We start from the raw sequence: 13,950 nt of genomic DNA on the forward strand, positions 1-13,950 counted from the left end.
TTATTTCTCTCGGAGAATGGCCTCTACTTATGTCGTTTCTCATCTTGGTGGCTGAGAAATCATTCACAGATTCTCTTCCCTACCTCTTCTAATTAATCCCCTTTGGAACATGAAAGACTCACTCCACATGACCAACTCTGTCTAAAAGTCAGGGATCAACAAATAAGTCTGTGTTTGAGGGCAGAACAAAAGCTAACTGGTACAGAGAATTATTACCTGTCTTGTCCAGACTGCAGGTCAAACTTGGTATGGATAAACGACGTGGTCCAGTACCGGTAGCTGGACTTGCAGAAGCCTCAGCCTGTGCCAAAGCTGGAGTTGGAGCTGGAGCTGGAATAGGAGCCGCAGTCGGAGCTGGAGTTGGTGCCTGAGTCTGAGCCGGAGCAGAAGCCTGAGCCGGTGCTGAAGCCGGAACCGAAGTTGGAGCTGGAGCTGGAACCGGAGCCGGGGAAGCTGGAGCAACCTGAACGGCAGCAGCAGCAGGAGCAACAGCAGCAGCGGCAACAGCTGAGGCAGAAACTGGAATCTGAGCAGCAGCAGCTGGAGAAACAGCAGCAACAATAACAGCAGCAGTTGCTGGAGACGGGGCAGCAGCAGCAGTAGCTGGAGCAGCAGCGGCAGCAACAGCAGCTGGAGCAGCAGCTACCATGGTGGTGGTGTTGGTGGCAGTGGTGGCAGTGTTGGTGGCAGCGTTGGCAGTGATGGCGGCAGCAGTGGCGGCAGCAGCAACTGGAGCAGGAACAGAGATTGGAGCAACAGCTGCAGTTTTGTTCGGGTCCGTTCCACGTTCAGTTTGGGTGCTGCAGTCTCGGCTGCCTGTCTTGGAGTGAGCTGAAAGCAGGGGAGTTGAGGGGGGCACAGGTGAGGGTGTGGAAGGGACAGACTCAGCACGATAGTCTCCACCCAGGAGAATACCTACAAATAAAAGAGAGAAAGAGGTTAGAAAATAATAGGCTCATTCTGGGAAGATGGCAGCGTAAACAAACAATTGTTCTGACACTCCCCCACAAATACAACAGGAAATTCAAGGAAATGGTGCTCGGCTTTGAGGGACTCCGAATCTTTGAGGGACTCTGAATCAGGGTGCAGAGGAAAGCAGCTGGTAACTACAGACAGGCAGCAATCAACGAATCAACCCACCAACGAGTCACATACGTTAGTAAAATTGCTTCTCCCATCGTCCTTGCTCCTACTGCTGCTGGTAGTGGCCCCAGAAAAAGAGTCTGCTCCTCTAACCACCACAGTCTCTGCTTGTATAAAGAGACAGGACGCCAAGCTTCTGCCCTAAAATCAACAAGGCAGACCTCCCCAGGGGTTCTTTTGGAGTGTGCCAGCACCTCCCCCATCCAGATACTGTCTGTTGCAAGCCTACTGCAAATTGCTACGGAAAGCCCATGCAGTGGAGACTGCTCTCATAGTCACTCTACCTACCTTCCTGTGTACCCCCATAGCTCAGGCCTCTGAAACCAACAGGACAGACATCCTGGGGAGTCAGTTCTGGTCTATCTGACCCCCCTTTTAGTCAGTGCTGGAGACTGCTGACAGAAGCTGCTGCGTGCTAAGAAGCAGGTATTTTTAGTGAAGGCTAAACCCACTGCCAACATACTACAGGGAGGGCTCTGACGGCAACAAGACAGACCTCCCAGGGTATCACTTTGGGTCTGTCTGCTCCCCCTTTATAGTTGGCACTGAGGACTGCTGACTGAGGCTGCTGTGTGCTAGGAAGTATGCATCTTGAGTGGTGGCTACACCCACAACCAACATACTATGGGATGGGCTCTGATAGCAACAAGGCAGACCTCCCTGGGGGTCTTCTCAGAGTGTGACTACCCTTCTCCCAACCAGTAACTGTTGGCTGGTGGACTGATAAGAACTCCTACAGAAGGTTGCTTACGGTGGAGTCAGGAAGTGGGTCACCTAAGTGGAGACTGCTCCGCCAACTACCACAGGGACACTGGGGCTCTGAAACCAACAAGACAGATCTCTCAGAGGTCACTCTAGGGGGTGCCAGCCCCTCCTTCTTCTGAAATAGAAGAAAGTCTGCCTGTGCTTCCCCTGAATGCCAGTTCAGATATAAGCAGTCCCCATAGGGCAGGAAAGGAAACTTCAGGAAAAACCAGAGGTAACACCCAGCCCTGAAGGGGGCTCACTGGGTATGGGTCTCCTGACTAAATACATGATTGCAGAAACAGAGAAGGGAAGGGAATAATAATTAGAGAGAGGGGACTGTGCCCATGGTGAACATATGGATTAGTATGCAATATCTCGACTGAGTGGCGATGCCTACTAGTGTACAGATTTATCATAGCATGTTCTCTAGTGTGTTTGGGAGAGATTGAAAGTTGAAAAATGAGTTCTGGAATTTTCAAATTTCAATTAAACCAGAAAGGGAGAAGGAGCTATTGCAGAGAAGTAGAGGAAATGGTAAGCAAAGGCCGAAGGCTCTTCCCTCCTAAGAGTTTCTTGCACAAAGTAATGCAGGCAAAAACATGAAATACTGGAGAAAATTGAAGAAAGTGAACACCCTCAAAAATTCCAGTGCCCTAACAAAAAAAAATCACATACACAAAAAACAGAAACAATGGCCCATCTCAAAAATCATGACAAAATGAGTGAAAACACATTTAGAGATGACCAAATGATGGAAAAATATAATACAACAGCATTAAAAATAATTAAAGAACACAGGGAAAACATAGACAAAGAGCTAGAAGAAATAAAGAAAACAATGCAAGAACAAAATGAGGATCTAAAAAAGAGATATTGCAACTGAAAGGGACAATAACTGAAATGAGAAACACAATGGAAGGGCTTAGCAAAAGATTTAACCAGCCAGAAGAAAAAATCAGCGAATTAGAGGATAAGATAGTTAAAATTACAGATGCTGAAGAGCAACAGGAGTGGAGACTCAAGAAGGCTAAGCACAGTTTAATGGAATTATGGGACAACAACAAGGGACCTAATATATACATCATGGAAATTCTAAAAGGCGATGAGGGAGAGAAAGGGAAGAAAGAATATTTGAAGAAATAATGACAGAAAATTTATCCAATCTAATGAAGGACATCAATCTACAAATCCAAGAAGCTCAAAGAAACCCAAGCAGGATAAACCCAAAGAGATCTACACCAAGACACATCATAGTTAGGCTCTCAAAAATTAAAGATTAAGAGAGAATCCTGAAAGCAGCAAGAGAGAATCAAACAGTCATATACAAAACCAAAAACCCAAACCTACTGCCACTGAGTCGATTCCAACTCATAGCGACCCCATAGGGTTTCCAAGGCTGTAAATCTCTACGGAAGCAGACTGTCACGTCTTTCTCCCACTGAGCCGCTGGTGGTTTCAAACCACTGACGTTTCGGTTAGCAGTCAATCTCTTTAAGTCATATACAAAGGTTCCCCAATAAGATTAAGTGTTGATTTTTCCTCAGAAATATTGGAGGCCAGTAGGCAATGGAATGATACATTTAAAATGCTGAAAGACAAGAACTGTCAACCAAGAATATTATACTCAGTGAAACTATCCTCCAAGAATGAGTGTGAAATTAAAACAGTCCGAGAAAAACAGAAGCTGAGAGAGTTCATATCCACCAGATTGGCCCTACAAAAATACTAATGGAAATTCTGTACATGGAAGGGAAAATACACTAGAAAGTAATTCTAAGCTATGCATAAAAAGAAAGATCCTTAATAAAGGGAAATGTATGGACAAGTACACCAAACCAAACCAAACCTGTTGTCGTCCAGTGGATTCTGACAGATAGCAACCCTACAGGATGGAGTAGAACTGCTTCACAGCGCGTCAAAGGCTGTAATCTTGACAGAAGCAGACTGCTACATCTATCCCCCAGAGAGCGGCTAGTGGGTTTGAACTGCCACCTTTTAATTAGCAGCTGGGAACTTAACCACTGAGCCACTGAGGTTTTGGATAAGTATAAGGGCTAGTAATAAGACATTCATGCTTGATAATTCTAAATGTTTTGTCCTTCATGTTTTTTAATAACAAATATATAAAAGGCAAGGATAAAACTATGTTACAGGGCAGATGAAATATAAAGATGTAATAATGACAGCAACAACACAAGGTGGGGAGAGGAATGGTATAGATATAGTTGGTACCAACTTAACCTAGAATGTAATAAATACAATCTCTTAAATGTAATATTCATGGTAAACACTAAGAAGATATATATTAAAAAAATACACAAAAGGAAAAGCAAGCAGTACTAAAGGACAAAGACAAAGAAGGCTTATGACACACAAAAAACAAGTAACAAAATGGCAGAAATCACTTCTTATCAGTAATTACAGTGAATGTAAATGGATTAAATGCTCCAGTCAAAAGACTGAAGTATATGCTGTTTACAAGAGACATGTCTTAAACTCAAGTACACAAACAGGTTGAAAGTGAAAGGATGGAAAAATATATTCCATGCAAATAACAACCAAAAGAGAGCTGGGTGGCAATCTTCATATCAGACAAAATAGACTTTAAGAAAAAATCTGCCAGATGAGATGAAGATGGACATTATATAGTGATAAAAGGGTCAACTAATCAAGAAGATTTAACAATCATAAATATATATGCATCCAACATCGGGCTCCCTAAACACATAAAGCAAACACTTATAGAATTGAAGGGAAAAACAGTGCTACAATAATAATTGGAGACTTCAATACACCACTTTCAATATTGGACAGAACATCTAGAAAGAAGATGAACAAGGAAACAGAGGACCTGGATGACATTATAAACCAACTATACTTAACAGACATATATAGAACACTCCACTCAAAAACGAAGCAATATACAATCTACTCCAGTGCTTATGGATCATTATCCATAATACACTACATTTTAGGTCACAAAGTAAGTCTTGATAAATTTAAAAAGACTGAAATCATACAAACTCTTCTCTGACCACAATGTAGTGAAGCTAGAAATCAGTAACAGAAAAAAAAAAAACTCTTCAAAATAAACAAACATATAGAAATTAAACAACACATTATTAAACTACCAATGGGTCAAGGGAGAAATCACAAATTTCTCAGAGTCAAACAAAAACGAAAGCACAATATACCAAAATTTATATGATACAGCAAAGACAGCACTCAGAGGGAAACTTAAAGTAATAAATGACTTCATAAAAAAAGAAGAAAGATCCTAAATTAACAGCCTAATTTGACAACTCCAGGAACTAGAAAGAGAAGAGCAAACTAAGCCTAAACCCACTTATAACAAAGATCAAAGCAAAAATAAATAAAATTGAAAAGAGAAAAACAATAGAGAATAAATAAAACCAGAAGTTGGTTTTTGAAAAGATCAGTAAAATTGATAAACTTTTAGCTAGACTGACAAAGAAAAAAAAAAGTTGCAAGTAACCAAAGTAAAAAATGAAAGAGGGGACATTACAACTGACCTGACAGAAATAAACAGAAAATATGACAGAATATTATGAACAACTGTATGGCAACAAACTGGATAACCTAGATGAAATGGACAAATTCTTAGGAGCACACAACCTACTCAAACTGACTCAAGAGGAAATAGAAAGTCTCAACAGACTCATAACAAGAGATGGAATCAGCAATCAAAAGCATTCCAACAAAAAAAAGTCCTGGACCAGATGGCTTCACTGCGGAATTCTACCAAACGTTTAGAGTATTGACACCAATACTGCTTCAACTCTTCTGAAAGATAGAGAAGAAACACTCCCTAATTCATTCTATGAAGCAAACATAACCGTGATACCCAAACCAGACAAAGACACAAGAAAAGAAACCTACAGGCCGATATCACTTATGAATACAGGTGTAAACATCATCAACAAAATACTAGTGAACATAATATGACAGCATATTAAAAGAGTTATATACCATGACCAAATGAGATTTATTCCAGGAACGTAGGGATGGTTTGACATTAGAAAATCAATCAACGTAATACAGCACATCAATAGAACCAAGAAAAAGAACCATATGATCATCTCTATGGATACAGAAAAAGCATTTGATAAAATCCAACACCCTTTCTTGTTGAAAACCCTAAAGAAGATTGGAATAGAAGGGAAACTCCTCAATATGATTCAGGGTATGTATAAAAAGCCAACAGCCAACATAATACTTAATGGAGAAATACTGAATGCTTTCCCCTTATAATCGGAAACAAGACAAGGGTGCCCACCCTCACCACTTCTATTCAGTATTGTATTAGAAGTTCTACCCAGTGCAATAAGACAAGAAAAAGAAATAAAAGGTATCCAGACTAAATAAGAAGTAACATTATCTCTATTTGCAGATGATATAATCCTATATATAGAAAATCCCAAAGAGTTCGCAAGAAAACTTCTAGAACTAATACAGGGATTTAGCAAAGTTGTAGGGTACAAGATCAACAAACAAAAATCAGTTGGGTTTCTCTACACCAGCAATGAGAAATCTGAAAGTGAAGTTGGGGAAACAACTCCATTTACAACAGCATCTAAGAGAATAAAATACCCAGGAATAAATGTAACCAGCACATGAAGGACTTATAAAATGAAAACTATAAAATACTGCTGAAAAAGATTAAAGAAGACTTAAATAAATGTAAAGATGTTCCATGTTGATGGATTGGAAGAGTTAGTATTGTTAAGATGTCAATAGTACCAAAAATGATCTATAGATTTGAGGAAATCTCGATCAAAATTCCAACAGCCTTCTTTACAGAAATAGAAAAAGCAATCCTCAACTTTATAATGAATAGCAAGAGGCCCTGAATAGGTAAAACAATGTAGAAAAAGAACAAAGTAGGAGGGCTCACATTTTCTGATTTTAAAACATACTATAGAACTACAGTAATCAAAACAGGCTGGTACTGGTAAAACATTAGACACATAGAAAAATGGAATAGAATTGAGAGTCTAGAAATAAACCCACACATCTATGGTCAACTGATTTTTGACAAGGGTGCTAAGTCCATTCGATGGGGAAAGAAGAGTCTCTCCGATAAATGGTGCTGGAAAAATTGATTTTCCACATGCAGAAAAATGATACAGAATCCATGCTTCACACCATACCCCAAAACAAATTCAAAATGGATTAAGGACCTAAATATGCAAACTGAAACCATAAAATTCTTAGAAAACAAGCAGGGGCAACGCTGTCAAGCCTAGCTTTCAACAATGGACTAATATAATAACAAAAGCACAAAAAGCAAAAGACAAAATAAATAATTGGGACCTCATAAAAATTAAAAACTTCTGTTCATCAAAAAACTTTGCCAAAAAAGTGAAAAGACAAGCTACCAACTGGGAGAATGTCTTTGGAAACCATATATCCGACAAGAATCTAATAACCAAAGTATATCTAAAACTTCAACAACTTAACAATAAAAAGACAAATAACCCAATCATAAAAAGGGCAAAGGACTTGAATATACATTTCATGAAAGAGGACATTCAAATGGCCACCAAACACATGAAAAGATGCTCAGCATCATTAGCCATCAGAGAGATGTAAATCAAAACCACAATGAGATACCATTTCACTCCCACTAGGATGGTTAAGATAGAAAACAACAAGAGAAAATAACAAATGTTGGCTAGGATGTGGAGAAATGGGAACCCTTATCCGTTGCTGATGGGAATGCAAAATGATACAGGGTTGGGGAAAACAGTATGGCAGTTCCTCAAAAAACTACAAATAAAACTACGATATGACCCAGAAATTCCTCTCCTAGGTATATATTCAAAAGACTTCAAAGTAGAGACTCGAACAGATACTTGTACAGCAATGTTCATTGCAGCACTATTCACAATAGCCAAAAGATTCAACAGATGAATGGATAAACAAAATGTGGTATATACATAAAATGGAACACTACTCAGCCATTAGGAGAAATGAAGTCGTGATACTTGCTACAGTATGGATGGAGCTTGAAGACATTATGCTGAGCAAAATAAGCTTATCACAAAAGGACAAATATTATACGGCCTCACTTATATAAAGATACATAAAAAGGCAAATGTATACAGACCAAAGTTTATTAGCAGTTACCACGGGTGGGAGGGAGGGAAAAAGCGGGGTTTAATGGTGATGAAAAAATTGCATTGATTAAGGGTAGGGTTGCTCAGTCGACTATTGTAATTGCTGTCAATAAGTTGTACACATGTCAAAAGTTGAATTGGCAAAGTTGTGTGATAGATACATTTACAACAACAACTCACACACACAAATAGAGTAGCTGCTGAGGCTGCTTATGTACTACCAAACACCTCATGGGATTTGGTTCCTTGGTGTTATGGATTGAATTGTGTCCCCCCAAAATGTGTGTCAATTTGGCTAGGCCATGATTCCCAGTATTGTGTGGTTGTCCTCTATTTTGTGATCTGATGTAATTATCCTGTGCGTTGTTAAATACTAACCTCTATGATGTTAATGAGAGAGGATTAGAGGCAAATATGTTAATGAAGCAGGGCACAGTCTACAGGATTAGGTTGTATCTTGAGTCAATCTCATTTGAGATATGAAAGAGAGAAGTGAGCAGAGAAGCGAGGGACCTCATTACCACCAAGAAAGAAGAGCCAGGAGCAGAGTGTGTCCTTTGGACCCGGGGTCCCTGTCCTAAGAAGCTCATAGACCATGGGAAGATTGATATCAAGGACCTTCCCCCAAAGCCAACAGAGAGAGAAAGCCTTCTCCTGGAGCTGGCACCCCAAATTCAGACTTCTAGCTTCCTAAACTGTGAGAGAATAAATTTCTGTTTGTTAAAGCTATCCACTTGTGGTATTTTTGTTATAGCAACACTAGATAACTAAGACACTTAGTTTGGAGGTTTAGGGTCATGGTTTCGTGTGACATCCCAGTTAATTGGCCTAATAATGTGTTTGGTGCTTCTGTTCTACATCCTAATTTGTTATGCAGTGCCTGGGGTCTTAAAAGCTCACATGCAGCCATCTAAGGCACAACAACTGGTCTCTATTCACCTGGAGCAACAAACTAAGAAAGAGAGTCAGGAACAGAAGGAGGATATGGAATGTGTGGCTAATTGCCTCCATGAACAACTGCCTCCTTTGCCATGAGACCATAAGAGCTGGATAGTGCCCGGCTACCATTACTGAACATTTTCATTAAAAGATTCCATAGAAGAATCTTGATCAAAAGGGGGACAATGTAGAACAGAATTTCAAATTCTCATGATCTCTAGACTTGCTGGAGCCATGGAGGTTGGATGAACCCCTGAAACTATTGCCCTGAGACAATCTTTAAACCTTAAATAAAAATACTCCCTGAAGCCATCTTAAAACCAAACAATAAGTTAATTTTACTAATAAAAAAGGTCTGCCTTGAGCATTATGCTCTTTGAAGAACTATCTATATGGGAGCAAATTGACAACAGAAACTTGCAAGATTAGATAAGAACCTTAGGGGGCAGTGAGTTTATGTTCACAAGGGAGGAACAACTCAGAAAAGGAGGGTGAGAATGGGTGCACAACTTAAAGAATGTAATCAACGTCACTAAATAGTACATGTAGAAATTGTTGAATTGCTGTATGTTTTGCTGTGTATATTCTCAACAACAACAAAATAAATAAAATTTAGAAAAAAAAAAGAAAACAATAGGCTATTCAAATACACACATCTGATTATCTGTTCCTCCTTACGTACTTGGTGGTGAGGGGGGCATAGGAGTTCAGGAGACATTTGAATGGGTCTGAATTCTTCCTTCATTTTTGCCTCTAGAAAACCCAAGAATCAGTTTGTCAGATATCTCCACCAATGCTAAAAGTTTCTTTCAGACTTAGAAGACCTCTTCTGTCCTCATTCTCCAACCTCCAGTACAACTTATTAAAACTTTAATGTCCTATATATCTATTTTGATTTATTTTTCCAATGGTGACTGATTTCCACTGAGCTGTCAGAATTCTTCTACTCGGTTCTACTTATAACCAACACCATACATTACCAGAGAGCTAGAAAGAAGTCTGTGGTCACAGATGAATGTGGTAATAATAATATAATCTAAGGTTCTAACCCATGACCATGTCCCCAAGTGCCTACTCTAACCAAAGAACGCTACAAGTGTCAGAGGATCAATAAGCAACCAGAAGAGCTAATGTATCTATATCTACACCTACAGATTATAGATAGATAGACAGACAGATAGATAGATAGATAGATAGAACAGATGATATAACTTTCTTCCTCAGGCTCTAAAAATGTGTCTGTGCTTATGGCATTCACAATACTTCTGGGGTTTTGATTAGAGGGGAAGGAATGTATAAGAATGGAATGGAAAAAGTACATTCTGTTCTCATCTCAGAACATTCTGGTAACAAAAACCTGCCACCCAGCTACATTTATAAGCTTAGCTAGAACTCTGGGTCCCCCTATTGTGTGGGAGGAAGGAGCATAGAAGAAGCTGTAATTTTGGAATTTTGAATGACATGAAGTCAACATGGGCTTTGGACAAAGACAAAGTATCCCCACATGGAAAAGGCCAAATCACAATTTTTTAAAGGAAACTGAAGTTATCTTCCTTCCCACCCAAATAGAACTCAGAATTCGATCTTCTAATACCTTGGCTTCAACCAATGTTCTCTTCAGCGAGACTTCACAGAGTAGAGGAGCTCTTGAATGTGCAGCTAGTCTCTCCGGAGGAAAAAACCCAACCTGTTATATCTTCCTCTCTATAACCTGGGCCATCATCCCTTTGCCTTGCTGTGTGAGCACTTATCTAAGTTAGGGCTCTCTTTAAACTTGTCACTATACTCTTCCTTATTTACTGTCATTACCTAGGCTCCCCTTCCAGCTCTTGTCATCACGCTTCTCTTCCATGATAGGCGTGCCAGTCAGGGTGGAAGAGTGGGATAGCAAGCCTGATCCAGCATTGGAAATAGACATCAGAGACTTAGCCGGACGCATGGATGACAGTTGCTCTGTCTTACTTGGCTCCTTCCGGGAACGCTGCTGAAGTACCTTGATCATGGCATCCTTCTCAATAATCTGGGCATGGAGGGTCTTAATCCTAGGAGCCAAAGACAAAAAAAATAAACTTTATTATAAACACCTTGTTGCCACCACCATGTTCTGGTCTCACTACTTCCATGGACTTTAGATCTCATTTTCTGTATTGACTAGGGGGTGGTCTACATATTTCTGCGTTGCAGGGAAAGGTATGGTATGCTAAATTTTTTAAAATGCCTTTCTGTACACACAGATGGAAATAGAAGAGCCTACAGAAGATGTTGCTTAAATGTTAGGAGGTTAAAGCAGAGTATGGGTTAAATGAAAGGCTGTATATATTGAGAGAGTAAACCTACGTAGTGGGTGAGTAGTGAAGGATCTGCATCAACAGAAATAACGTGTTCAGTAAGAAGGTGAAATCTTCTGTGAATGAGCCACAACCTTCAGGTAATAAGTAAATGATTATGAGTTTATAAAAGACGGCAGGTGCCCTACCTCCAAGTCTGAGTAGGTGTTCTTTTATGAAACATTCTGCTGTATCACAGGGTTGAGGTGCAGTGTTAGAAAGAATTCTCCAGTGTGCAGATATCAACAATTCAGTTCTGGCACAGGATGGATGGAAAGCAATTGGCAAGGCCAAGGGGAAAGCAGCCCTACTTGGAATTCCACAGTTGGTGGGTATAATCAAGGTAAAGGTCATCATATCATAAACCCTAAGTAACAGGCTGGCAGGGATGGAGGAGGTGGAGGAAGGCAGCATTATCAGGTTTCACAGTTATGAATAAAGATGCTTGTCCCTCCCTACTGACATATCTGGTCTCTATACCAACTTCTCATATCCATCAGGGTCAAGATTGGCATGTTACCTGCCCTCCATGTCAAGGCAACGCTTGTTGGCCATCAAGATTTCTTCTTCCTCCTTCTGGATGCGAGCTTCTAGGGCTGTGTCATAGCTGGTATTAGGAGAGTGGCTGATGACTGTTGTGTCCCTGGGGAGGAAAATGGCAGTGATAATGGTGGGAGGGCAGCAAATTCAATGGCTACTACCTCCCTCCTAAATTAAAGATATTGTTGGAAAACTCCAACCTAAAATCAAAATTATTAGAAACAGCTGGTTTCTGGGTGATGTACTGATAAGAGCCCTAGAGATGGGAAAATTCATAGGAGATTATTAACATGGGCGTGGCTGTAAAAGCCAGTGAAGAATTCTATGAGATGGGCACAGGCCTTCCTTCAAAACGGGACAAGCATCCTCTTAAAAACCTTCTGGCAGATGGTTCTTCCTTCAACTTTCAGACCATGGCCAGGGAATAAGAAAATGTACATATTTCAGTGCTTCGAACCAGGAAGAAGCGGTTCAGTCATGGCCTATGGAAACAAGGGCAGTGTAAGCATTGCATAGCAACCAAATCTCTTGAGCACAGGCTTTTGACCCCAAGTAGGAAACAGGGAGCAGTGCCCCACTCAAAGATGGTGGCCACTGTGCCACTTTAAATGTGTGTCACTCTCCACAGTCCTGCCAATAATCCAATCTCCTGTATAAGGAATCTTTCAGGAGTCTGATGTGGGAGACTGGATTATTGGCAGGACTGTGGAGAGTGACACACATTCAAGGCTACCGTCAGCCGCCATTTATGGCCGCCATCTATGTGTGGGGCACCATTGCCTGCTGCCTGTTTCCTACTCGGGTCAAAAGCCAATGTGCAAGAGATTTGGTTGCTATGCAATGCATACACTTCTGCTGGCCATGACTGAACCACTTCGAACCGGTTCAAGGTCCTGATATATTTCCACTTTATTCTCATGTCAGTCATCACGAAAGGGAAGAGGCTAAACTTTGAAGGAAGCCAGAGAATGAACTAAATAGCTTACTGCTGCAGAAGAATAGTGGTAACTACACCTGATAGCTAGAAACAAAGTATAGACGAATCAACAGCTAAGATCAGGTAGGGCATGTGAGCCGAGTGACAAGCAGTGTCTTTGAGTCAATGCCACTTGGCTCCTATCTAACCTACATCTGAAAAATTCTAGTGCCAAATTGATCAGTCTACCCTAAGTGACTGTTCTCTTGCCAGAGTCCCAACTACATAACAGACCATCGTGTTCCAGATGAAAGTGTTTCTGGCAATTAACTCAAACAGCAATTAATAAGGAGAAATGTGTTTGTGTGTGTGACAGAGAGAAGAGGAGGGCCTAGTCTTCTTCTTCACAAGTCAAAGAAATATGGGAATAGTCTGATAAATGAGGTCATCTATCTTTCTACAGTTCATTCAGAATCTACAGTAGAGAAGAGGGAAGGGAATGAAGAAAAATGGATCTTATTTGAGTAACTTGGAGGGAAAGCAAAAAAGAGAATTAGGAAGACTATTGACGTAATTATATTGGCTTTAAAGGAACTCGGACAATAGGCCTAGAAGACAATGAACTGGCACTGCTTCATTGTATTCCTATGAGAATAAGTATCTGCAGGAGAACTCCAAGCATATGTTCGCTTAGCTTAAAGATTGGGACCATTGCAGATGGGGTTGAAGTGGCAGCGAAGTGAAGGGGCAGAAAGCTGATGTGAAAGTTGGGGAATTTTGATGAGTCTCTGCAAAAGTACTCTTCTCCAAAATGCTTGTACCTTATATGTGATGTTGAAACAATCTGAACAGTGAAATAATTAAAATTAAGAAGGGGGAAGGAATACAATGACTCTCATTTCCTAAATTAATAATATTTTAACATCTCAGAATTCTCTACTTCCTCTAGTGCAATTCCCTTGCTTGTAATTTTCCTGGGAATGGCTCCTGTGTTCCAAGGAACCCAAGGCGAAGCATCATTGTGTAGCACTTGACAGCACTGGGGTCAAGCGCCAGCTTTCCCAAGTACTCTGCCATTAAGGAGCTCTATGCCTCAGTTAACTGCTCTAAGCTTCAGTCTCTTCATATGTAAAATGGGAACAATAATTGTACCTGTATCTCCCAGGGTTTTGTGGGGATAAAATAAAATTATTCATGT

At 40.4% G+C, this 13,950-nt stretch overlaps 1 protein-coding gene across 1 annotated transcript in view; it reads right to left on the reverse strand.

The window, feature by feature from the left end:
- Positions 1–13,950, reverse strand: part of AMOT (angiomotin) — a 76,694-nt gene that overhangs the window by 3,956 nt on the left and 58,788 nt on the right. Inside the window, exons 10-12 of the mRNA XM_023734477.1 lie at positions 11,817–11,939; positions 10,779–11,011; positions 217–915 (exon numbers count right to left, since the gene is read on the reverse strand). Coding sequence (XP_023590245.1) covers positions 217–915; positions 10,779–11,011; positions 11,817–11,939 — 1,055 coding nt within the window. The remainder of the gene's footprint in view (positions 1–216; positions 916–10,778; positions 11,012–11,816; positions 11,940–13,950) is intronic.

The sequence above is a fragment of the Trichechus manatus genome, unplaced genomic scaffold, assembly GCF_000243295.1.
Source record: "Trichechus manatus latirostris isolate Lorelei unplaced genomic scaffold, TriManLat1.0 scaffold00068, whole genome shotgun sequence".
In the NCBI taxonomy this organism is placed as follows: domain Eukaryota; kingdom Metazoa; phylum Chordata; class Mammalia; order Sirenia; family Trichechidae; genus Trichechus; species Trichechus manatus.